General features: G+C 32.6%; 3 protein-coding genes across 7 annotated transcripts; 2 read left to right on the top strand and 1 right to left on the bottom strand.

Annotated features, from left to right (window-relative positions):
* The first annotated feature begins 4,163 nt into the window (after nucleotides 1–4,163).
* LOC106762226 (DUF21 domain-containing protein At2g14520-like) lies at nucleotides 4,164–7,489 on the top strand. Its single transcript, XM_014646007.2, has 12 exons — nucleotides 4,164–4,353; nucleotides 4,547–4,623; nucleotides 4,846–4,929; nucleotides 5,027–5,140; nucleotides 5,474–5,560; nucleotides 5,631–5,770; nucleotides 5,841–5,928; nucleotides 6,070–6,143; nucleotides 6,370–6,500; nucleotides 6,825–7,084; nucleotides 7,218–7,264; nucleotides 7,345–7,489. Exons 1-12 carry the CDS (start codon nucleotides 4,164–4,166, stop codon nucleotides 7,487–7,489), a joined length of 1,437 nt encoding a protein of 478 aa, XP_014501493.2.
* A 1,404-nt stretch (nucleotides 7,490–8,893) lies between these two features.
* On the top strand, nucleotides 8,894–17,275 carry LOC106765613 (DNA-directed primase/polymerase protein). 5 transcript variants are annotated; one of them, XM_022781936.1, is made up of 15 exons: nucleotides 8,894–9,005; nucleotides 9,133–9,278; nucleotides 10,130–10,305; nucleotides 10,433–10,579; nucleotides 10,674–10,725; nucleotides 10,839–11,013; nucleotides 11,709–11,806; nucleotides 13,669–13,702; nucleotides 13,784–13,881; nucleotides 14,340–14,456; nucleotides 15,216–15,372; nucleotides 15,511–15,618; nucleotides 15,885–15,950; nucleotides 16,048–16,310; nucleotides 16,882–17,275. In XM_022781936.1, exons 1-15 carry the CDS (start codon nucleotides 8,951–8,953, stop codon nucleotides 16,987–16,989), a joined length of 1,800 nt encoding a protein of 599 aa, XP_022637657.1. In that variant the 5' UTR covers nucleotides 8,894–8,950; the 3' UTR covers nucleotides 16,990–17,275. The 5 variants fall into 5 exon arrangements, with proteins under 5 accessions (XP_022637657.1, XP_022637567.1, XP_022637592.1 ...); XM_022781846.1 differs by having other exon boundaries at nucleotides 13,669–13,881; XM_022781871.1 differs by having other exon boundaries at nucleotides 13,669–13,881; nucleotides 16,885–17,275.
* Nucleotides 17,276–18,886: 1,611 nt separating this feature from the next.
* Nucleotides 18,887–25,345, bottom strand: LOC106774323 (uncharacterized protein At3g49140). The gene is made up of 11 exons (XM_014661280.2): nucleotides 25,163–25,345; nucleotides 24,643–24,739; nucleotides 23,089–23,311; nucleotides 22,036–22,138; nucleotides 21,878–21,945; nucleotides 21,235–21,408; nucleotides 21,014–21,136; nucleotides 20,533–20,868; nucleotides 19,900–20,052; nucleotides 19,425–19,520; nucleotides 18,887–19,295 (listed from the first exon to the last, which is right to left on the bottom strand). The coding sequence occupies exons 1-11, from the start codon at nucleotides 25,221–25,223 to the stop codon at nucleotides 19,191–19,193; spliced, it is 1,539 nt and encodes a 512-aa protein (XP_014516766.1). The 5' UTR covers nucleotides 25,224–25,345; the 3' UTR covers nucleotides 18,887–19,190.
* Between the last annotated feature and the right edge of the window lie 535 nt (nucleotides 25,346–25,880).

The raw sequence follows: 25,880 nt of genomic DNA on the forward strand, positions 1-25,880 counted from the left end.
GCATCTGTGTCTTTATAATGAGTTCTTTAATTTTTGCAAAAACCTTTTCAAACCCCCCCCTTCGTGTTAGACTCGATTCTCGAACCGCAAAATTGGTCTTTGGGAGACGACCTAGGGGTCATTCCCTAGCTATACTGCATTTCTCATATGCAATCAAATTTGTATGGGTTGCGACAGCTCATCAACGAGATTTTTGAAAATTATTTTTCCTATTGTGATCAGGTTTATGTTTGTACCTTTTTGGAGCAGGTCTGTTTTCTACCATGTTTGCTTTTGCAGACAAAGCTTTGACCCTTACAGTAGCACACTATTTTCTGTTGGTATCTTCAATAATTATGTGAGTGATCAGCTTTGAAAGTGACATTTGTTTGTGCTTGTGTTTCAGTTGTTTCTTATAATCAGTTTAGGAAGGCGGTAGTTTCTTGATCAAAAGCTCTGAAACAAATTCATCTGGTAGAAGAACATTCCCCGCTTTGATATCTTTGAGCAGCTTGTGGTACTCATTGATTTGTGACTTTATGTCCTTATCTTCTACCATTTCCCAACGATAGTAATTCCCAATAATGAACCTTTGTCTGACGATATCTTCAACAGTGTATTTGAGAATTAACGAATCCCAAATGTCTTTCGCTTCCTTATAGGAATAGTATACATCGAACAAATCGTTAGAGTGCACTAAGTAAAGTATATCGACATACTTTGTTTGCATGAACCCAATCTTTAACTTGTTTCGAATTTGGAGGGAGACTGGAGTCAGGTTTTGAAGATGAAAGAGAAAATACGACTATGTACATGTTTAAGAGGGTTGACACACGTTCTTGCCATAACTGGAAATTCTAACTAGAGAAGATTTCGATTTTTTATACATGCAGAAAAGGTTGCGCGAAGATCGTTTGAGTTCCGGAAACAATATTCTATTATTTGGGATTGAGTTGTTGTTATCAGCCATAAGTCCTTAAGATTGTTTTAGAAGCTGACAATAAAAGAATAAAGATCACAAACAAAGGATTTCCCGAGGCATATAAATCACTGTCCTTAAGGACTTATCCATGGTGTATTGCGCAAGCCCCCCAAGATACAACAAGAACTTCTCAGATTTTCTGAGAATCTCAAAACTACCAAGTGTTATCAAAGAGGAGCATTGGTATCTTGAAGCTACTGTGAAGTTTTGGTGATGATAAAAGATGAAGAATTGAAGACTCTCAGTGCATCTTTGTTAAACGCATTTTGTAGAAACAAATGTATAGGATAAATTGTAATGATGTAAAAACTCTTAGAAGTTTTCTTATTTAGTGAGTCATTGTGCAAATAATCGATTATCTCGGGTGATAATCGATTATCACGAGCCAGTTTAGAAATGAGTTGCTCGCGCAAATAATCAATTATTGCACAGAATAATCGATTATCCAGTATTGCCCATGTCTTTGGAATAATCAATTATGTCTCAAGATAATCGATTATCACATTTTTGACAACCCCACAACGAACACAAATAATCGATTATCACTTATGATAATAGATTATTTGTGGCAGTTGGGAGATGTCTTTTCAGTTTCTGACCCTAGGCTTATAAATAGGTTTTTACACAGCTCTTAGAATTTAACTTTTCATTTTAGAGTATTAGAGCTTTGTGCCTAAAGGAAGCTCTCTGTGAGTGAAAAGGATCTCTGAGCTTTTTGAGAATACAGTGTGATTTGAGGAAGTTCCAAAAAGCTAGTTCCTTGCATTGCCTGGTCTCATGAATAGGAGAAGCTCGCGCTTTGTATGTCAAAGGTCGGAGCGGTTCTCTTCGAGTTGGCAAAGTTGTTCTCTTCCGGTTCGTTGGTCGAAGGAAGATTTTGACTACACTGTTCCGGTTTGTTGGTCGAAGGAAAGTGTTGGTTGGCCCCTTCCGATTCGCTCGTCGAAGGAAGGTTTTATCATTACATTTACATTCACTTTATTGTAATTTGTTAAACCGATTTTAGTGAAAACATTAATCACTCCTTATAGTGATTAACAACTAGATAGAATCTTTTGATTCGAACTAGTATAAAAATTCTGTGTGTGAATTTTTCTACTTCCTACACTCTTTACATTTTTCGAACATCAACTGTTCGATAAAAATTCTTTAAGAAAATTAATTTTCTAATAACGGACCATCATAACTTGATTTGTGACCGTAACACGCTTTCCGCTTATTTTATTCCGTTGCGTGACTCTACGATACCGGTTGTATTAACCTATAAGGATATCTAAAAAAAGTATAAAATAAACCCAAAATACTTTTAGGAAAAGAAGAAAATAGAAAGAATGAAACTAAAAGAAGAGAGAATGAGAGAAGAGTGGTTTTGGATAATGTATTTTTGAGTGACTAAAGTGCTCTGTTTATAGAGCATGAAAAGGAGTGATCCAAGGAAAATATCTTGCAGAAGAAGCTTCCTGAAACCGTGCCTTGTGAATGAGCGAAACCACTCTTTGAACATGGATGATCCCGAGCGAGACTTGTAGATAAGTGGTATTGACCACTTGGAGTTGCAACGTTCCAACATTCCTTGCGGAACGTGAACAACCGAACCAACTTAGATATTTTGCAATATCAGTATAAGGGCACTATAGGCACTCCATTTTATAACACTATTTTTATTGTATTGTATGTGAGTATAAAAAAAATGATCTTTTAAGAGAACAAAATTAAGTGGATTTATTTATTTAAGACTCTAAGTGAAACAAAAATTATCAATGTTATATACTTATTTGTTTTATTTTTTGTGCTTGTTTTTTTATTATACTTGAAGTTTAAGATGATTTTAGATTGTATTATATTTTTTTATTTTGAATTGTTTCTGGAGTTTAATATCATTTTGGACTTAAATTTATTCAGATTTGAATTAGAAAAAAAATGTTATTTTTTTCAAAATTGAAAAAAAAAAAACTAGTAATTAAGTGAGTCAGTCATTTAACCCACTAATCCATCATGGTCCGAGTTGGGTTTAAATATTTTTGACTCGCAAATAAGTGAATCAAGTTGAGTTGACTCATTAAGTGGTCAACCACTAAGCCAAATTAGGCCAAATACGACTCTTTTGAATGCACTAATTTTAGGTTTAAGTTTGAATTTCTAGTCTTTTCTTCAAACTTTTTTTTTATATTTTTATTTTATCAATTTCATCGTTTGATAATGTATTTTTAGGTTCTGGTTTACATTCAAAATAAAGAAATGTTCGTAAAAATAAGTATAAGGATAATTTGGTCAAACTTAAACGATTTCTTCGATACTTCCAATTTTTAATTTTTTTTAATTAGCTTAACTAATCATTTTATATGTTCTTTACTTCATTCCAATTGAATTCTTTTATCCACACAATTATAATTTGTTCTTTATTTAATTTATTTTGATTATCAGAAAAAAAAAAACAAGTATCATCATCTTCTCATTTATTTCTAAAATTAAACCTCGTTATACAATTGTTTTTAGTGAGAATTGGATTTAAGATTTTCTTTATAATGATTTTTTATTATTTAGACTAATAATCTTAAAAAGTATTAATTTTAGTAAACAGAAAATGTATAAAATTATTTAATAAAAGTATTATTTTCTAAACATATATAAAAGTAGTCCTATGTACAAAGTTCAAGGGAATAACCCATTTAGTTATTTATGGGGTATGTAAACTCCATATATAACCAATACCTGCTGAAAGAACATGCTACCTTCAACATCAACTTTGAGTCTTTATATTACAGTGAATTAACTATTGGACCACTCTTCAAAATCCTACTTAAGTTACATCTTTTCAAAAAGACACTTCAACTTAGTACTGCCAAAACTTTGAAATATATATATATATATATATATATATATATATATATATATATATATATATATTAATTTTCTCAATTGGACAGCACTTTCACGTAGAAACCTGTGAAATTTAAAAACAAAAAAATAGTATACACCTTTGAACTTAATTTTTCCGTCAATTGTTTAACTTTGCCTCTTTCAACTCTCCAAAGAGTTGGGAATTCATTATTTGGGACCTTTGATCCTAATGGTGGGATACTCCATTTTTATATTTAAGTATCTGCAGGCAATGGCATCCTGGTTTTTGCATATATTCTGCTTTCTTACATGCCATGTTGCAATTCTTGTAATTGTTTGTCTTCTCCCATCCAAAGAAAAAATGAGTTCATATTTTGAGGAAAAGGCACCTTGTTGTGGATCTCGCTTTTGGGTTTTACTTAGCACTTGTTGGGGTTTTGTGTTATTTGCTGCTATCACATCTGGTCTTGCTCTAGGACTCTTGTCTTTCAGCCAAGTTGATCTTGAGGTTCTTGTTAAAGCTGGGAAGCCTCAAATTCAGAAAAATGCAGGTAGCTCATTGCTTTTTGTTTAGGGTCATTTTCTTCATTCAAGAGTACCTTAACTCTCAAGAAAATAAAAGACTTAGCCTTGTGCTTTTTGGTATACAAATTTAGCAAAGGAAATACAAGAAATTTGGGGTATGAAACTCAACTATTTACTGCTTCATCTTGTTAAGTGATGAAAACATTTCTTTATCTGCAGAAAAGATTATGTCAGTCGTTAAGAATGAGCATTTACTTTTATGCACCCTCCTTATAGCTAAATCACTGGCACTGGAGGTATGTTAATCAGATCATTTCAAGAACCTTCTTCTGATTTAAAGTAAGCTTCTGCATACTGATTACTAAATGAAAACCAGAACTTTATCTATGTATCCATATATTATTCCAAATCCAAACATACTTTAAATATATATGCCCTATTGAGATTCAATACCTGGTTATACATATTTTATCATGCTTATGGTTTGGCACCACTGAACAAAAATTTTGTTATTGAAGGGGGTTTCTGTTTTTATGGAGAAAATGTTCCCTGAGTGGATTTCAGTATTGATGTCTGCCACCATGTTGGCTATCTCTGCAGAGGTATAGAAAAATTATCTTTACTGTTAATATATTTAGTTACATACATACATATATTTGTATCACTTTTTTACTTTCTCATCCAAGAGTTTGATCACAGATTATCCCTCAAGCCTTGTGTTCTCGATATGGTTTAAGTGTTGGAGCAGCATTGTCTCCCTTTGTTCGAGTTCTTATGCTGATTTTCTTCCCAATCGCATATCCACTTAGTAAGGTACTCTTATCTTTACTCAAATAAGAAAAGTTATCAGAAATTTAGTATCTGCAATGAACTAGGACAACCTTTTTAAGATGTGAAATAAATCTGCAGTGAATTACTGACTCAATCTATTCCAATAAATTAAAGATGTGAAGTAGATCAGGGTTTTCAACTTGTAATCTATATTAGGATCATTGCAAAGCTAGTCAGGCAATGTCTATTATATGTTTTCTGGTACACCTAATTTCGTTCTCACAGAAAATGTCAATGTTTTTGATCTTAAGTTTGTTAAGATAACATCGTTAGAGTCAATCAATGTTTACATGTTGGCAAATCCTGCAATGCTAGTTGTTGGATTGGCTTCTTGGCAAGGGGCATACTGCACTTTTAGGACGAGCAGAGTTGAAGACTTTAGTCCATTTACATGCAGATGAGGTTAGCTTATTTTATTTGCTATAGAACTATGATAACATTTTTTTTATTATATGCTTAAGTTCACTATCAGGCAGGGAAAGGTGGAGAATTGACACTTCATGAAACTAAAATAATTGCTGGAGCTTTGGACCTAACACAGAAGACTGCTAAAGATGCTATGACACCTTTAAGTGAAACATTTTCTCTTGACATAAACTCCAAACTTGACATGTATGTCCCTCATGTCTTTCTATGATGTTTAAGCATCACCTTATCTGAACTTAATTTTTCTACTCTTTAGGCATACTATGGGCTTAATAATGAGCAAAGGTCATAGCCGCATACCAATCTACTCTGGAAAACAGACAAATATTGTTGGTATCATATTGGTAAATATCAGTTTGATATGTTCAAGTTTATAGCAACTTAGATTATTTTCTCAGTACCACTTTTACTCAATGTTAACGAGTGAACTTTAAACCTAACTCAATTCTACTTATCTTCTGATATGTCTGTTCAACCTTGATTAGGTCAGGAATTTAATCTTTTGTCGTCCTGAAGATGAAATACCAATCAAATATATGACTATCAGGAGAGTTCCTAGGTATGAAACTCCTTTCCCTATTTTGCTGATGATAAACGAAGCTTTGAATGGAACATATATTTGTCATAGGGAGATGACAATGCTTATGATGATGAAGATGAAAAAATAAAGAAAGCAAAGAACAGCATAACTAGCCAACAGAAAATTCATGTGCTCAGAATGTTGTACTAATGGAATGTATGTTATTATCTGTGTAGAGCTTATAATGTTCCACTTTGGTTATCAGAGTTGCTGAAGATTGGCCATTGTATGATATTCTGAATCAATTCAAGAATGGTCAAAGCCACATGGCTGTTGTCCTCAAGTGTGAAGAAAATATCAGAACTGCTGCAACTGAGAAAGAAGGAAAACCTCCAGGTCTGATTATACCAATGAACAAGTTTTGCTTTTGATTACATAAAAAAATTTCCTTGATTATCCTTGAAAAAATTTAAAACTATTGTTTTTTGGTTGTTCTAAATTAGTCCTTGTAAAGTACTTTTTCTGCCAATGTTCATCCCTCCAAAATTAAAAGTCATTTGATACTTAACATTCAATTTGCTAATGTATCTTAAAGTTTTATCTGCATTATATCACAGACACCAGTGGAGTCACTAGACATTTCGATGAACACAAACATTTAACTAGTATCACATAGTTGGTTCTTGCAAGCATCTAACCTTGTAGCTGTGAATTTTATAGGACTTGGATCTTCATATGAACCGGGAGATTATAGTCGCATCTCAACTGATGCATCAGATTGGCATTCACAAGAAACAGAATATTACAGTGCAACCCTGAAGAGCGCCATGAATCGTGAGGGAAACGCTGGTCTTCCACAAAGAATATCAGAACAACCTGATGCAAGTTCATCCTTTGAGAATGTGGAGTCTTTTCCAACAACAGATGAGGAAGTGATTGGGATAATCACATTGGAAGATGTTATGGAAGAGTTACTTCAGGTTAATGTTACTCACTATGATCGATACTCCTTAGAAATTTGGTTTGCAATTTAATAGCAGCAACAATAGTTAGCGATTTTCTTTCTCTGGTATTCTAACATTGCTGATATGTTTGTTCTTTTCATCATTCAAGGAAGATATATTGGATGAAACTGATCAATATGTTGATGTTCATCAAAAGTGAGTAGCGTTTCAAAACTTTAACTCATGATCATAGGGCGTATATGTTATTGATTGATTGATTCTCTATCTTGTTTCAGTATCAAAATAAAACTGCAACATGCAAGAAGAATGTCATCTGGGTCATCAAGAAGGGCTTCAAGCTCTCGTCAACAAAGGAGAAGTTCAGATGCATCTCGACTTTACTTTTTAACTCCTACATATGTTTTACCTGTTTCTCCATAACCAGAATTATTCACCTCAAGAAAAATTTGTTATAAATTTCTAAGAGGAGTATTATGAGATCATGTGATGATTGTTGTATAAAATCGTATAAAGTTTCAAATTTATAAAGTTTAATTTTTAGAAGTAAATGTTTTTTTTTTTGTTACTAATCAATCATGAATCATTTTAAGTAAAAATGTTCTGAAATAGTTATCATAAAAAGTAACAAAGTAGTCACAATTTTTCTTTTAACAGTTTAGAAAAAATAGTTGAGAATTCCAACCATTGCTTAATTTCTGGATTTCGTCATTTATGTACCTATGCAGTATATAAATATAACTAAGTGTATGTTTATGTTCTTTTCTTTAATTATATTTTAAAATTTTAATATTTTGGATTACAAAATTATTATTTTGCTACCATAAAATAATAATAAAAAGAATTTAGTCATATGTTTAAAATAATGAGATCAATTATTATTCTTTAATTACTATTATTTTCCTTTCTTCCTATTTCATACAGTCTATATTGCGTCTCTAACAATGTTTTCATTTAAATTATAGAATACTACACATTAAAAATCACAAGTTAAAATTCAATATATATATATATATATATATATATATATATATATATATATATTAATCCTTATATATTTTCTGTCATTTTATACAACAAGAACAAACTTTAAGATTTTCAAATTTCGGAGTTGCAGAGGAAAATCGTGATGTGAAAAACGGAATCTCCTATCGTCCAGTCCAAACAAGAATTTAGCCTAATTATACTTATCCAGTACAACTTTTTGGGACTTTTATTTTCTGGCACTCTATACTAATATCATAAACAACCAAAATATCTATTTGTTCCTTCTTCTTCTTCTTATTATTATTATTAGGTTTAAATATGTTTTTAGTCTCTATACTTTGAGCCGATTTTGGTTTTAGTCCATTTTCAAACTCAGTTACAATTTAGTCCTTCAACTTTAAAAAATTCTGGTTTTAGTTCTTTTTACCAAATTTTTTTAACTTTATTTGTTGTTTCAAATACGTTTCATTATAGCATTTGGATTGTTTAGACTCTTTGACACATTTTTGCTTCAATATTAACTGAAAAAGCCGTTTAAAGTTAAAAAAAATTGATAAAAAGAACTAAAATCAGAATTTTCTAAAGTTGAAGGACTAAATTGTACCTTAATTTGAAAATAGACTACAACCAAAATCATTCCAAAATATAGAGACTAAAAACATATTCAACCCTTATTATTATTATTATTATTATTATTATTATTATTATTATGGGTGCATGAAGAGAAAGTCCGTTTTGGTTGGGCTAACCCGAACTTCTAGGCCGAAAAGACCCGATCCGGTCATAACCCTCCATTTTCTTTTCTCTGCGAAATTCAAATTCCCGCTGAAAAGTGAAAAATTACAGAGAAAGAAAAAGAAAACGAAAATATCATCAACAACCACAATCAGCAACAACATGAGCGACGTTGATCGCTTGTTCGCGTGCTTCAAGTGCGGTTTAACACCTCCGAGTATGTTCTTTAAATTTTCTCTTCTCTCTCTCTGCCAAACCCCTAAGAAGCAATGAAGTTCCAATTCTTACTGTTTTGTGTGAAATTAAAAAAATAAATAACAAAATGAATTGTATTGTTGCCTCAGAATCTGCTACGAGGGAAAGGAAACGAAGCAGAGGAAGATTGGAGCAAGGGAGTTCGGAATCTCCGGGTCCAGGATCGGTCGGAGAAGAACTGAAAACCCCCTTATCACGCATCAGAAAAACCAACATTGAATCTTCCATGGAGAAAGTAATGTAGTTTCTGCTGTTAGTAAAGGACTAAATTTAGATAAAGCTTATGATACTGTTTCTAACCAAATTAGAGTTTCTTTTTAGTGATCAGTGTCATAAAGGTTCATGAAATTTCAATATAGATTAGGAATTAAAACTTCAATTCTGATTGACGAACAATTCTAAAAGGTGCACGAGGAGCTCTGTCTAAGTTTGTTTCACCTAATCCATGTCGTAGTTGTCTGAGCTAGTCATCTAGACCAATAAGGAAATTTGGAACGCATAATTCATCAAGGAACTCATATAAGGAACTAAGACACCACCTTCAACCCAAATTTTTAAGCCAATAGGTTTTTTTGACTTTTTTCCTTATATGTTGGTCTTCTTGCTTATTTTCACCTAATGTGGAACTCCATTTCACACTTGACTCCAACAAAATCACAACTTTTATCCCTTTAAACGTTTTGTTTACTTTAAGTAGCTAGGTAACTTTAGCTTGCTTGTTATAAGTTATTACTGGATTATTCGAGTTAAAATGTCATGGGATTTGATATATCTTTCAGTTTAATTGGTGAGTGTTTGGTTTGAGAGCATGTTTCCTGTTTTCACTTTCAGTTATAATTGTACTATCTTATTTTCACTTTGCTATGTCTTTGAAGTTTATAAGTTTAACTTTTTGCTATACATACAAACTTTTGGAAATGAAAACATAGGATGCTTACTTTTTTTATTTATTTTTGTACAGTAGATTGCTTCCTCTTCTACCCAAGATGTTTTTAGAATGTTGCTGTATTTCTGCAGATATATGTGCAACTTGGCTCATACACTATCCTTCCATGAAAATTAAAATCCTTTGCATTTCGATTTCAGCTTAAATCAGCAGTAGCCAAAAAAGCACAAAGTATTGGTCCTGGGAAGCAATTCTCTCCAATAGTATTTTATGGATCTCCTCATGGTGTGCCTCCCAAAAGGCCAACACGTATGTTATGGCGATTATTACGAGAGATATGTCCTGATCTCTCTCAGAAAAAGACACTGAACGTAAGGTATTGGTTTGTTAGATGGTGCATGTTGGTTATACCCGTTACACTTTCCATATGTTTACTGATTTACTATTCTTTTACTTTATGTATGATGCGGAATATGACTTAATCCTGCTTTGGGTTTGTATAGAAAGGAAGTTTGGATGACATTCCCTAGGCAGGATGAAGCAATGAAATTTTCCAAAGGGCAAACAGATGTTCATGTTTTCAGCTACCAAGACCACTTTAATGGCCAAAGAAGGTTCCTCGTGTCTACTTATACAGAATTCTGGCGAAGGTTTACTTCCCATTCCTTTCTCATATGATTCATTATTTGCAACTAATTAGTAATATCATTGAGACCATATAATTGCTGGTGACCATGCACTCAGGTACAAGAATATGAATCCCAAATTTCGACATCATTATGAGGTTATTCAAGAGGTAATAATCTCGTGTTCACTATATAACTTGCAAAACGAGGTTGTGGTTGCATTATCTCTAAACTATGTGCTTATTTGTTTTTTCCTGTCGTAATGTTTCCTTTTTGCTCCCAGGGTTTACCATGTCACCTTTATTTTGATTTGGAGTTTAATAAGAAAGTCAACGAAGAAAAGAATGGAGAAGAAATGGTTGATCTCTTGATATCAATGGTTTTCGAAGCCTTACATGAAAAATATGCAATCCAAGGAGACCACGATTGGGTTTTAGAACTTGATTCTTCAACTGAAGGTATGGCTTTTCTCCAGGTCTATTACTGTTATGTGTGTAGCCTATATCTATGATGAGCTTTTTCTGTTTGCTTACATGAATTCTTGATCCCTTAGCTTTCATATGCCTTCCATCTGCGTACAATTTTCTCTTTTTTTATGCCAAATATAATTTACCGAAGAATTTGTGGCTAATCCATGTATATTAACAGTTACAGTTTGCTTTGGCACATTGATTTGCACTTAGGGATCAGTGTTGACTTGTTCAAATTAGATGGCAGCTATCATTGGTGCCGTTTGTTGACCAAAACATTGGGAGTAGTGAATATAAAGATTGTTTGTCTTGTCTAATTTTCACTGAAATGCTTTGGTTGGAGGATTCAGTCCCCAAGACTTTGTGCCAAGTGCTAAGGACTTCATCATTGAACCAATGGACACCTGAAGCACTTATTATCCTAACTAGTTAAGGATACATATCACGGGGATAAAGAAAAAACATAACAAATTCTAAGAGATAATGGGAAATATAGAGAAACTACTACTAAAACATAATCCATGATACAAAAATAAATTTTCATATATTAAAACATATTGTTAATTCCAACATCGTTTTACTGTAGTTTTTCTTTATTCGTTAATTTTACAAGTAAAACTATTGTTAAGTGCTTCTACTGTGACTTATGATTTTTCCCATGTTAGGAATGACCATTATCTCAGTATTTTCATTTGCAGAGAAGTTCTCTCGTCATGTATTAGTTTGCATACCAAAGGCTGCATTTAAGAACAACTCTCACGCAGGTGCATTTGTTTCAGAAGTAAGTCTGAGTATTTTCATTATTTTCAACCTTCACTAGAATTAAATTTTTGATTAGGATGGTTTTCTTTCTGTTATTTAGATTCAGTAAAATTATGAATGGTTCATTATTGATTACTTTTTATTGAATATAGTAAAACTAGGTATAGGATTAATCTTCTCTGTGTAGAAAATATACATAAGGTAATGTATTTATAATAATGAGAATGTGGACTAAGTCCAAATACAAATGAATATGTAAAAATAACATAATTAACAAAGGGACTATGTTCCCCTAATTAACATAAAATGCAATATATCTAATATTCTCTCTCAAGTTGGTGCATATAAATCATATATACTAAGCTTGTTACAAATATAATCAATTCTCGGCTTCCGTAAAGACTAAGTAAAAGTATTTGCTAATTGATCATTTGATTTGATTTGACTCAGTCTTGATTTCGTTTTAATCTCATACGGGAAACGTATTCTCGACCATTATCACTTTGCAAAGTTCGAATCGAAATCTCATACTGAGTTTTGATTTCGTTATAAAAGGATTGAAATATAGAAAATAAATTAGAACGATTTTTCAATAAAAAACAACTAAGTGCATTGGTAATAATCATCAATAAAAGTAACAAAATACTGAAAACCTTTATTAGACGACTAATTTAAAGTGGGACCCAGATACATAAAGAACATGATCAATGGTTAAGGATGGAAAAAGATTAACAGTACCAACACCATGAAATAAGACCCTAGACCTATCAGCCATTGTAATCGTAGGAAAATTATTCGGAGATTTGTGGCACCTGAGTCGAGAACCCAAGGTTCAAGAGAAAAAGGTTGAGTTAGGTCAACAAAAGATATGCGTGCAACAGAAGCAGTGCAACTAGAGTTTTGATGATCTTCATACCCATCTAGAAATTCATTTTGAAAGAACAGGTTGAATTGCACTATCAAAAGAGGAAGTGGAAGAAGTAATGGAGAAAGAAAAACCCTAAAAGTCCAAAGTTCTTGAATCAAGGGAACAAACATAGATCCTGAAAGAGGAGAAAGAGGCGACCACAGTGCAGTTGATCGCTTCCCAAATGATACGGTCCTATTTAGGAACGAGTATGATCATTTCTGAATTTAATTCCTCCCGTAGCATAAACATTTAAAACCAAATAAGACAAAGATGAAGATGTCACCATCTAACATATTGAATACTCATTGAAGATTTGCCACAAAAATTTCATTCTTTGAAAAGTGTTAGATATATTACATTTTATGTTAACTAGGGAAACAAACTTTTGCTATTGTTTGATATTGGTAGATATTGTTGATATTGTTTTTAACAATATCTTCTATTTACCATATTTATGTTTGGTTGTCATATATACTTGTATAATTTTTCATTATAAATATATTACTCTATGTGTGTTTTAGACACAAGGAAGATTAATCATATACCTAGTTTTACTATATTCAACAAGAACCCGTGTTCTATGGCAAGAACCAAGAGAATCCTCCCTCAACGAATTCAAAATTCAAATATTGACTATCAAAAACTTTCTCTAGATACCATATTGAATATAGTAAACCTAGATATATGATTAATCTCCCTTGTGCGAAAAATACAGGGTCATGCATTTATAATAATGAGAAGGAGGCTAAGTCCAAATACAAATGAATATGTAAAAATAACATAATTAAGATAAAGACTATATTTCGTTAATTAACATAAAAGACAATATATCTAACACTTTTTATGAAAGTGTTTTTCTTAGTTGGTTAGAGGGAAAGTTTATAGTAGTTATGCAATGCTCTATGATATTTATTTTTTATAGCATCCAGTATCTACTATCGACCATTGCCACTTCGATTGCATTTTAGTAGATATGCTCAAGAGTTCAAAAAGCAAGGGCGAAAGGTAAAGGTTTTGATAAATTGTTTGTAAGGAAAGATTCTAGCAGCGAGGAATCTGCAGACCAACTTTTTGTGGACACTGCAGTATATTCTCGGAATCGTTGTTTCCGTCTTGTTCTCTCCTCAAAAGCAGGAAAAAGTTCAGTTCTTCTACCGACAAAGCGATTTAAGTGCAAGGACTTGGTATGGCACTTTTCTTACTAATATTTGCTATTTGAATTATTCCATCAAAATAATGTTATTTGGAAAGGGTTTCTCCTAGAAGAAAATTACATGAAATTTGGAATGTTTAGTTTTAGTATTTGTTCTTGCATCGTTAAAATGGGAACACGAAGAGCCATTATATGACATAGTGCTCCTTTTAAGAAATTGGTCATTATCATGATTCTTCTCTTAGACCCTGTGGGGGTATTGGGTATATGAAAAGAATTTATTTACCATGTAGAAAGGGTAATAACATGTATTGTTGTCAATTTCCTGTCGAAGACAATTGTAGGATCTTATTCAATGCAATGAAAGCCAAAACTATGCATTATCATGAGCAAATCAGTGTATATATGTCTTCATTCTGCCTTTTATTCATTTTGTGCAATTTTTTTCTTCGTTTAGTTATAGTTCTGTTTGATTTTTTTAAGTGACAGGGTGAAGAAGACATGTTCATGGCTTCCTTGATATGCAATATTGGTGTTGATTGCCAAACATATCTGGTCTGCAAAACAGACTTAGAATGTGTGAAAACTCTGCATTTTGATACAGAGGTAGATTTGGGCTTTAAATTTTTAAATCTTTTATTGTATCAAATTTTATTTCTTTTTGTTCCAATATGATGCCCGGATAATGTGCACGTATCTGAAAAGATGTGTTTGTTTGGGCCGATTATTTTAAAAATAATAGAATAATATACATATTTTAAAATGTATAAAAATTCATGAATGGTAATAAGTTTATAATTGAAATTCTGAAATCTAAATTAAAAGCATAGGTTTTTGAACATTGCTAAAATAGAAAAAATTATAAATCATTGTCATCATAAATTACTTCTTGGGAGTAGTACTATTAATCTCATGTCTTTGTTGAAATAACTTATAAACAACTAGTTTCATCTTCTCTTTATCACGAGACAATATTTCTATGGTTTTATATTATGCATATTTATATGTTTCATGCAGTTGTGTTAGATATAGGTGCTTTAAAGGTGTGGACACTTCACCTATACATATCGGCGAAGTATCTAAAAGTATCGGTATCGGATACAAGAAACATATAGAAATATTGGTGATTCATAGATTTAGATAATTCATTGAAATACCGGTGCTTCATTCTTTGGTCATTGTTTTCAACGGTGAAAAGTTTACTTTCTTTGTTTATAAAGTGTTATCATGTTAAATGATTAAATCTGTAGATTTCTTCAAAATCTTTTACCATATCTGCACATACCCATAACTGGACAGCTTCCTTGAAATTTAAACTTTCATGCGCTTAATTACTTAATTATTATACTTATTTAACTTTGACAGGAGAGTAGTAATGTTAAAAATCCATGCCAAATTCTTCGAGAATTTTCAATGGATATTGGCACAAGTGATCTTTCAACTACATACTTCATGGGAAAGTCACCATTCCCATTTCTGGACAAATTTATACTATCTGTTGCCTCTGTCGGGAATATACCAGGTGATACATGTCAGCTTGTAATGTTGACTTTATTATTTTAACATGTTTTTTCATGGTTTCATGTTGTCCCTGGACTTTTCAAGCTTGAGATTTCAGTATTACCCTACTCATTGTGTTGATTTTTTTCCGCAATTACAGGAAACATTCATAGCTGGTATTTTTTATCGGAATTTAGACTAATGGTCTACAGCATGACAAAAAATAGATACTGTGAGCGAATTGGCAGACAGCATAAAAGCAATAATGGTAAATCCCCTGAAAGTGCTTTGTTTTTTTATCCTGAAAGGCTGGAACGGCTGTTTGGCTGTCTCTGAATGTTAAGTATCCTCTCAAATGAATTTTTTATTTTTAGGTAGATATTCCTTGTATTTTGATTATGATACTGTAGCGAAGCCAGGCATTTTTTTTTTCTCGTTTCTGTTGTTAGAAGTGTGGTTGCACCTTGTCTTCAATTTTTCTGTGTTCTCTATTATAGGATTGGAACATATTAATTTGATTATTTTCTGGTCCAGTGATATATGTGGTTGATCTACGAATGGCAGTGTATTATCAGAAATGTCATGATCCTGACTGCAGAGGTTAATATATTTACAGTGAAGCGCTTGAAGACCCTTTTCACACTCAGTTCTCTATTCTGTTTTAACATGTTTATTAATTCATTATTCATGGAAACAGGTTACCGGTCTCCGTCACGACCAATCCCAGTTCATGTGTTCTCCAATCCTTCAGATGTAATTGATTCCTCCTTTGGGTTGTTAGATGATGAACAGTTAGTGGATAATAAGTGGAGACATGAACTTTATGATAACAAAGAACAAAATTCTCTACAATATGATGACGATGTTGAGGACAACTCTAACGATTCCTGGTGGCGAGAAGCCATAAGAGTTGTTGAAGATATGGAAAATAGGCAAACAAAGACAGAGCTAAGCACGATGGTTAGTAAATCCTAAACTTGATTTAAACCCCATCATTTACATTACAATGGCCATGGGATTCCCTAGTCAGTTATTCTTATCTTGATCCACTACAGGACTAGAGGCCTATGCCCATTATTTAGACAGTGGTGGCAGATTGTGTTTTCCAATATGAATTTTGTTGGAAAATTATTGGGTGAGGTAGGATCAAGTCTAAGTTGTGAAATTCAACGAACTTGAACTGATCCAAATTTGTTCCGTTGGGTATTACTTACAAATTATTTGATCACAATATAACGCAACTTAGTTTAGTTTCATTTGATTTCAAATTTGACCCAACTTGACCTTACTATGTGACCTTTTTCAACGGGTCTTCAACTATTGAAGTAGGGCTATATTTGAATTGAAACTGAGAATCAAATGGGTTATTGGAGACGTGTCAACTAGCTCAGCTGGTGAAGTCCTTTGCAAGTGATTGTCCTAAGATGAATATTACCTTTTTGTAACAGTGAATTAATGTGTCTGTTTTATCTTAAGCAGCCACATAATTACATTTACATAACTCAACATTATTCAATAAAATATCTTAAAGCAGGAGGCAATTGATGATGAAGATGAGGAGTGGTGGCTGGCTGTAGAAAATACTGCATCCCAGGCGGAACTAGCGAGCTTTAGTCAACAAGAATTTAGCGCCATCTAAGTCCACTGAGTACAAAGAATATCTTCAGGACTTGATAGCTGAAAACTCAGAATCTGCTGCAAGCAACTTATGGATCCTGTGAACTGATCCTCCTAAAGGATAGAAAATGCTCTTAAAGAGGATTGACAGCTGATTCCACACACGAGCTGTATGAGTTTGACTGTAAGTTTTAATCATCATTTGCTGTGTCGATGTTAATAATCAAGTCAATTCTTAACTATTCCTATCCATTTCATGACTTTCATAACCTTAGTGAAATAAATCGAGTTAACACGCTAGTTTTTATTTATTATTATTACTTTTCAAGTCTTAATCTTTCATTTTATAGCACTAAGCTGTTCCAGTATCATAGAATGAATATTGAAGGTTTATATATATTGGAAACCTTGCTAAACAGGATTTTAGAACCGAGATTATGTGTATTCTTGAAATAATTAAATTTATGGGAAAATTATAGCAAGGAATTGTTCTAACTTATGGTTTGGAATTTCACGGGGACGTAATTTTGTTTTAATTAATTTAATGAGTCTAAAACATCTATTGCCTTTAGTGATCTTGTCAGACTCACATTTGAAAAGAGCATGGCAAAATAAACATATCTAAGTATAGGCATAATTAGTACCTGTTTATATGCAAGCATAAATGATTATAAAAATAAGTGCATAAATTGTTCCGAGCAAAAATAACAATTGTGTTGAAGGTGCATTTAAAATAAGTACCAATTGCGTCTGTATACAATCTTCATGAAAATATTCATCATTAACAGAATAATGCAAAGGAAATACCATGTTGAAATCATTTACGTCTCTAATGGCTGATGTTAGAGTAATCTTCCCATTCAAATCATTGAATTTATAGTTGAGCATCATTTTTAATGTTGTGAGACGAATTCAAGTAATACGTAGGTTTTCTACTCTACGTAAAAGCCAAAATTTTCTGGTAGTTCACTGGTTAAAACATTAAAATTGTTATCCAATTATCGTTAACTAGAATTGTGATTGAATTAGTGCAATTAATTGGGTATAAAATATAATAATAATTAAATGATCTGTAAAATAATACTAAAGAAATGTAATACTAAAGATAAAGTTTATCTCCCTCAATATTATAATTATTATTGACATAAATATTTACAATGAAAAAAAAAATGTAAAGTGCTTAACCGTTATTTCAATACATTGGATTACACTACTAACATTCAAAATGGATATTAAAATATATCATAATTCTTTAACTTAATTTTAATAAAATAAAATAGTGTCTACTGACAAATAACAAGTTTACATTTAAAATAAAAAAAAAATCGAAATGACATATCGATGTAATATAAAACTATTAAAATTCAAGATGTAAAAACTATAAATTAGAATAATATTAAATATATGTTTTCTATTTATATTTAAAAAGTAAAAATAAAACTAAAATATAGTAGTCCAAATCGGTCTTTAAAGCAATTCTAAAAATTAAAAAGGAGACAATTTCTTCATTCACCTCTTTATTTTTCTCCTACACCCTCATTTTTTTTTTTTCAAATGTCATTTTACCTTGTTATTTTTCGTTCAATCTTCACTCTTGTACTGCATTAGTTTCATGCTTGTGAACTATTGCTTTAGAAGTGAAGGTTTTGTAGGGGTAGTATATTCTAAATTCCACGATCTTATAACGCATTATGAATTACACAATTTGATAATGAATTTTGAATTGCACGATCTAAAACTGTATTCTAAACTACATCTATGTATTCTATAAACAATTTGAACTTTTTCCGTTGGTTTTGGAGATGCACGAAGTAGCCCAAAAGGAAAGATTGATTGCTACTCAGAGAACCATGGAACCCGTTCAGTTTTGGAGAACTACGTCATAATAGGCTTTCAACCTCTACACGGGAAACTTTGGGTTCCACTGAATTGACCACACTATTGTATTGGGGTCTAATGCCTCTAATTGTCTGTCCTGTACTTGCAGGTTTAAGATTAATGAAAAGAAAGTGATGAATACAAAAAGTGTCGATAAGAAATCAAGTGTGAGAACTAAGGAAGCAACTGGGGAAAAATTTACTTCCAACTAAAATAATAATTAAATGTAATCGAACTACATAACCTGATTGGCATCTACATCGGATCTTTTTCCTTGCCTTTCGCTTTTTATACACTATCATTGACCAAAGACATACAAACCATACAAAAATCACGTAGAAAGTTTTAGCATTCATTTTGATGTGTTTGCTTCATTTTTTGCTGCTTGGGGTGAGTTCTTGGAAATAGTATATCATTGAGTTGTCTCTCAGCACTGTACTCTGATGTGGCCTGGAAATGTATTTTCAATTAGTTAAAATAATTGGGAATAAACTACATGGACATACAGGGCAGGACAAATATAAAAACTTATGAAATGTAGAAGTATTTAAACTCATCTATGAAAAATGACTTGTGTACCCTTTTCTTGAATGAAAACCTCAGTGTTTGAATCTGAGTCCCAGAACAAACTCTTACGTCAAATCCGAGCGAGTCTACACAGATAAGCTGTGCTTCCTGCAATAAATTGCAATCAAAGTGATTATTGATTGGAGCATACGGGAATGTACATATGCTTGTGCACAAGTGCTTCTACACTTCATAAATGGTTCAACGTTTTATTTCAAACCATAGATGTCCTTTCCTTCATTTATAAAGTTTGTGGTGAGTACCATCAGTTATAAAATTCTATCTACGGCATGCAGCAGAATAAGAGAGTGCATTAACTTGATGTTCTAGTTGAATCAAATGACAAAAGTATCAAAAACTGTAACCGAAGTATGCCAAAATTGTTTACAAAACCAGTTACTGGTTACAGAGGCTAAGTGGGAGATTTAGAGAAAACTTCCTTATAGAAGTGCTCTAAAGACATAATTTTCAAGAATTTATGTATTACCTCCACTTGAATACCCTTGCATCTCCAACACAAGGACTTAAGGGCTTGCAAGGTTTTTTCTCCGTCAGCTTTCAAACGAGATATGATTTTGGAAGCAGAGTGTGCAATAACATCAGGTTGGGCTTTCATGTAATCTTCTACTTCAAGGACAGTCTACAAAGAATCAGCAGCAAAATGTACTTTTTTCAAAACAGGTCTAACTTACATATACATTTTGACAATAAGCCAGCCAGGTCTAAAATATTCATGTTTAATCTTGGGATAGAAACCAAGGAGTTGGACACAAGTGATTAATGCGCTGAATGCTAAGTTGAAACAAATCTTGGTCAGACTTTACTTCGGTTGAAACAGATTAGTCTAAAAGACTTGAGGCACTAGTAGACAATGTCCATGGACCAAAAAAAACTCGAGAGAGTCTAATATAAGGCCAGTATCTATCAATTATTGTACATGTAGTTGCTTTTTGCAGTATTTTAACTTCCTCAGTAAAATATTCCATATTACTTAACTTGGTTAAGGTAGAAAATTGCATGGTAAGGCACACGGATCAGTTAATATGAACAAGATGCATGAATTCATAGTGGTTGTTGTCTCCAAACAATCACAAGAAAACATACAAGTCAGTAAACTTACAGGTTGCCCTTGTGCAGAAAACACTTGAATTTTAATCATCTCCAATTTGTAAAATGGAGCTTCACTAATGGGGACAATACTATTCTCATTGTTTTCAACCTGCTGTGATGCATCATCTCCAGAAGATCCTGAATTAAGCACATGACCATTAATCACACCAATATTTTCCCCTTTACTTTCTATGGATTTACTTATGTCGGTATCACTGGATTGACCAGCAGATAGGTGCTTCTGTATCGTAGAATGTTCTTCAACAAAAGCAGCCCTTATAACCCCTTGGATGGCCACACAAGCCGGAGGCTGCTCCATCCAATCAACAGGATCATCGGAAGCAATCTATAATAATAACAATGAAGCCAATTGATACCACAAAACCAGGGAAAATTAATATGTGAAGGATTTTAGAATGAGGTCCCTTAAAACCCCACACTAGGTCAATCAAAGGCATTGGTATAAGAAACATGTTAACTGTGATATCTACCTCGGCCAACTTTTTGGCAAAGTACATTGGATGAGAAGATTGCATAGTCTCCAATTTTGCCCAGTCTGCAAGTGTTTCATCATCATCTTGCTCATCATCATCTGAGAAAGCAGCCACCCATTCCTGCAAACAACAACATACAAATTGTGAACTCCTACTCATGGTGTTTATAGTTCAGAAATGAATATAAGCCTCAAAGTAATATAAAAAAAAAATCAGACCGAATCATAATCTTCATTTTCATTTTCATCTTCATCTTCATCCTCTTCATCACTGTCATCAAATCCCTCAGAATCTTCCTCATCAATTTCTTCGATCCCAAAGTCAATTTCTGAAGGACCAGATAAGTCCATCTCGGAAATCATTTCCATGGAATTAATACCAACAATGACTTGCTACAAGATGCAGAACAAACAATCCATAAACCAAACATTATAACATGTCATGAGACACATTTTACAATTATGCAACAGAAAAGGAGAGATCAAAAGTAAACAAAAAATGTAGCACACAAATTATGCAAAAGGATTGATTGTTTGTGCTTCAAATAGTATAATGAAACACAACAAGCAAGTACTGTAGGAAATAAACAGATTGTTGAAGCACAAAAGTTCAAAAATTACATTTTCAACAATATAGAATGATCACCAAGAAAATGCAGGAAAGTTTAGTTAATAGCTAGTACATAAAATTTAATTCACAAAAATCAGGCACTCATATTTAAGTAAAACGAAGCTTTCCACTAGATAGATGTCTAAATATACTGCATGCTGGAACACTCAATGTTAAGCTGACTGTTGCTATTTCAAACAAAAAAAATAAAATATTCAAGGGCATTATCTGAAATGTTAGGCATAGCCATACCACAAAATTATTTTCTGTTGTTAGGGACTGCAGAACATCTTCACCGTTCTTCACTTGAAAGTATATATCTGCAATACGTACAGAATTTAATTATGTGGATAAAGCTTCCCCAGCCCACGAAAATTAATACATAATAAATGACAATCGCTCTCACTTACTTCCATGCTCATCAGTCAAATAAGGCAAATCTGGCCAAATAATATTTTCATGAAATTCATCACTAATCAAACTTGAGAACATCAATGTTGCTTTGCTGTTAACCTAAAAATGATATACCGCAATCATCATTAGGTAGCAATCCAGTTGTGATAATAAGAATAAATACAAGTATTCTTGATATAGTTCTTCCCCCCAGTTCAGAGTTTTAGCTAAATGAGTTAAGCCTAGGGATAAAGAATCCAAGACTCACAGTTTATTAACACCAAACAATTTTTACTATAATTAAAATATTTAATAGAATAGAACATTTACATAGTTTTGGCATTAAAGTTTCAGAGATAAATTCAGGCACGATGAGTGTAATGATTTTGACTGGAATGAAATGACAATTCTTTTTAATAAACTTCTACAACATTGATAATTTTATGAAAAACAAATATAGTTGATTATTTTGACTTATAGTTGGCAAACCCAATAAATTTGTAATAATATTTTTTCATATATAAATTTTCCAGCTATTTTTCCTAGGATTGCAAGAAACCTTGTCAACTTCTGTACTTTCCATGTGTCCAAACAAAGCAGAAAAAAAATTATGGTGCGGTTCTTTCCAAAAGTTCAATTAACACCTGGGTCCAAAAAAAGAATAATACCTCACAAAAGTAAATTTATTCACTTATTTTACCTAATAACTAACTTCATACCCAAATATCAACCTAAAAATAAAAGGATGTTTTCCTTATTTTCAAATTTTATATACATCATGAAAAATGAGAAATGCTAAACAAAACCTCGTAAAATGAAAGGGGGACACCGGCTATTTGTTTTGACATCTACTTCTACCATCATTCATTTCTTCATATATGAACATTAAAGATTTTGGATTGGAACATAGGGTGTTGTTTTCTAGCAATGATTTAATCCAAACAGAAAGTTATTCATTCTGTGTTGCCCAATTTAGCACTACAATGAGAAAACCTAAATATTTACCAAATTTTATTTTCACTTTCTTTAAGTTTACATTATTGATTAGAAAAATTAATACAACTGAGTACCTCAATAATTGTTCTGCTTGTTTCTGCAGCTGAAAGTGTTGCATCTTCAGTATTCTCTGATGACGACACTGCAAGTTCTTCAAATGGATGATAGGATGACTTCTCATTTTTCTTTATAGGATCCTGAGCTGAGCCCAGATTCTCTGATGATGCCCTAATTCTACTCTTTACAAGTTTGTTTCTTCTTGTGAATGGAGTGCCTGTGTATACTTTACTTCTTACCCTGTGTAATTATATTTATTTATCATACATTTCCTCTAAAAACGTTTGGTATTTCTAGACATGAAAGTTAGCCAAAATTTTCAAAATAAGCATCACAGATAAAACAAGATGTTTCTGAATACATCAACACACTTTGGCAGATGTCAGCAGATTAAAGAAAAATATAAATTTTGAAAGTATGTTGCTTTAGGGAACTGCATCTGACATTGCTTCAAGACATGCACCCATATAGCTTTCTCGAGAAAACTAGATTATATCTCCCAAAACATTTATGGCCAGCAGTACATCCAACTGAATATTAATACTTGACATATCATTCAGCATCAAATGTGGAGGTAGAGAACTTTTCAATCCCGATACAAAGTTGAAAAACAAGACTAATTCATAGTGGGCACCATTAACACTAGACATTTGCCCATTCAAATATATTTTCATCTGTATGACTTTAAGTTTGAAGCATGGTAAACCCTACCCATTATACCCTACCCCCACCAAAGAATTCTTCAAAAAAAGAAAAAGATTACTCTTAGAAAGTGAGTTTTAGGCCAAATTTAATTCACAAAATCAGCAATCAAAGTAAGGTTTACAGTTACTTATGTACTATAATTTGGTCATATATCTAGTTAATATGGTATCTTAACAATTACATCACATTACACCAATCCGCATTCAAGCATTACTATTGTCACTGCCATGTTGGATTGACAATCATGCAAATTTCACAAGAACCTCAATAAAGGGCGGCTGTAGTGCTTTTGACCTCTAATAATAATTCTAGCATGAAGGATAAAATTATAGTGATTTGATAGAAATTCCACTGAAAGAGAAAGTTGCAATCATCTCGATAACAACAACACAAGAATTAATGGTTTGAAATTGAAAGCATAAAATTATCGTAGATAAAAATATAAAAATTGAATATTTGAGAACATCGTGGTTATTATTTGAAAATAAGCGAATAAGATAAAACCAGTACTTTCAGTTCAGTTTCATTCCAATGATTTTGGCAATCAAGTTTAATAGTGCACTATATTATAAATATTTTTCATTGTTAACCAATAAGAAATAATCTTTAATACGACATTTATAGTAACTATTACAAAAGTCACTATGGCAGAAATCAACAATTTTCAATTATACAAAATCCATTTTTGGATATTCTAATTAAATTCATTTGAGGTCTCACCATTAGCAGCATCATTCCACAATTATCCATTACTTTTCTAACCACAACACAAAAACTACTTAACTAAGTTCCACAATTCCATTCCATAACCATCAAACACACTTCTCTACGTCATAAATGATCATAAGATACCAAACTCGTCATACCGAGGCACATCAAAACCGCAGCTGCATGCGAGCCGGCCCGACGCAACATAACGCACACCGTTCACATCATCAGCACTCCACATTGAACGATTATTATCTGCCAAAAAGAGCTACTGAATCAACGAATACATAATAACTACTATTACTACATTCGAACTGCAAAACACCGCCATCTTTAATTAAAACATCTCACAGCATCATACTAAATCAGTCAAAATCGAAGCTAAGGTGAGTCACAGAAAGCATTCGGAAAACATAAACAAACACTTGAAAGAAAGAATATCAGCCAAAACAATTCAACGAGTGAATGAATAACAACTACTGTTACTCCATTAGAACTCCAAAACACAGCAAACGCCACCGTTTTATCTCCAACGTGACATTCCGTGAATCAAAATCAACCACTAAGGTGAGTCAGCGAAAGCATTCTAAAAACAGAACCAATTGGAAGAAAAAAAATTGAGAGAGATTCAACAGTTAAGAGAGAGAAGAGAGAGATTGAACGGTTAAGAGAGAGTACGAAGTGGCGCGGCGGCTCCGGCGTGGAAGCGGACGGCGATGGGAGGCTCGATTATCATCATAGTATATTTTTTATTGGTGTGGTTTTCGGTTGACAGAGAATATTATGAGAGATCCATAGTGATTTGAAGTAGAAGAAGATGAGGCTTTGTTTTTTTGCTATGGTTCTTTATGGTCACGTACGGACAAAAGCATTGTAAACTTTCTACGCCTGGTCACCCGTCCTACTTTTGACGGGTCGATCCGATTTTATTCCAACTTATCAAATTCATTCGGATCCAAAAAAAAGAAAATTGGAATTACTTTCAAATGCAGTTTCTTAACCTTATTACATATTTTACAGATTTTATCTTCATTATTTTATCACATTTATTATCATCAAACTTATCAAATTTTGCTTAGAGCAGTGTCTTTCGTGGGAAAAAAATAATAGAGTAACCACGTATTTCTGGTCATTTAATCACTGTATTAAAATTTTAATGAATTTGTAAATTTTATAAAAATAAGAATAGTAAAATAAAAAAATGCAGCTGCTCAAATAATGATAAGCAAACATGAATTAATATTTTTGTTTCTTATTTACGGGTCTGGGTCAATCTGAGTTCTTCACCAACCGTCCGCCTCGGTCCTCCGGGTGTCCGTCTCTCGTGCTGTCCTCCTATGACGTCCGGTCGGGTACCTGCTAAAAGCACTCCGACGCTCAAGTCAATGTTCAGTTT

This window comes from Vigna radiata, chromosome 1 (genome assembly GCF_000741045.1).
Source record: "Vigna radiata var. radiata cultivar VC1973A chromosome 1, Vradiata_ver6, whole genome shotgun sequence".
Lineage (NCBI taxonomy): Eukaryota > Viridiplantae > Streptophyta > Magnoliopsida > Fabales > Fabaceae > Vigna > Vigna radiata.

Coding starts and splice junctions, on each gene's coding strand:
- LOC106762226 (XM_014646007.2), top strand. CDS start 4,164: ATGAGTTCATATTTTGAGGAAAAGGCACCTTGTTGTGGATCTCGCTTT. Junction 5,561..5,630: donor TCCATTTACATGCAGATGAG/GTTAGCTTATTT, acceptor GTTCACTATCAG/GCAGGGAAAGGTGGAGAATT. Junction 7,085..7,217: donor TTATGGAAGAGTTACTTCAG/GTTAATGTTACT, acceptor TCATCATTCAAG/GAAGATATATTGGATGAAAC.
- LOC106765613 (XM_022781846.1), top strand. CDS start 8,951: ATGAGCGACGTTGATCGCTTGTTCGCGTGCTTCAAGTGCGGTTTAACA. Junction 9,279..10,129: donor TTGAATCTTCCATGGAGAAA/GTAATGTAGTTT, acceptor TTTCGATTTCAG/CTTAAATCAGCAGTAGCCAA. Junction 14,457..15,215: donor CTCTGCATTTTGATACAGAG/GTAGATTTGGGC, acceptor TAACTTTGACAG/GAGAGTAGTAATGTTAAAAA.
- LOC106774323 (XM_014661280.2), bottom strand. CDS start 25,223: ATGATGATAATCGAGCCTCCCATCGCCGTCCGCTTCCACGCCGGAGCC. Junction 20,869..21,013: donor TTGCCAAAAAGTTGGCCGAG/GTAGATATCACA, acceptor TTATTATTATAG/ATTGCTTCCGATGATCCTGT. Junction 20,053..20,532: donor TTTCTGCACAAGGGCAACCT/GTAAGTTTACTG, acceptor GATTCTTTGTAG/ACTGTCCTTGAAGTAGAAGA.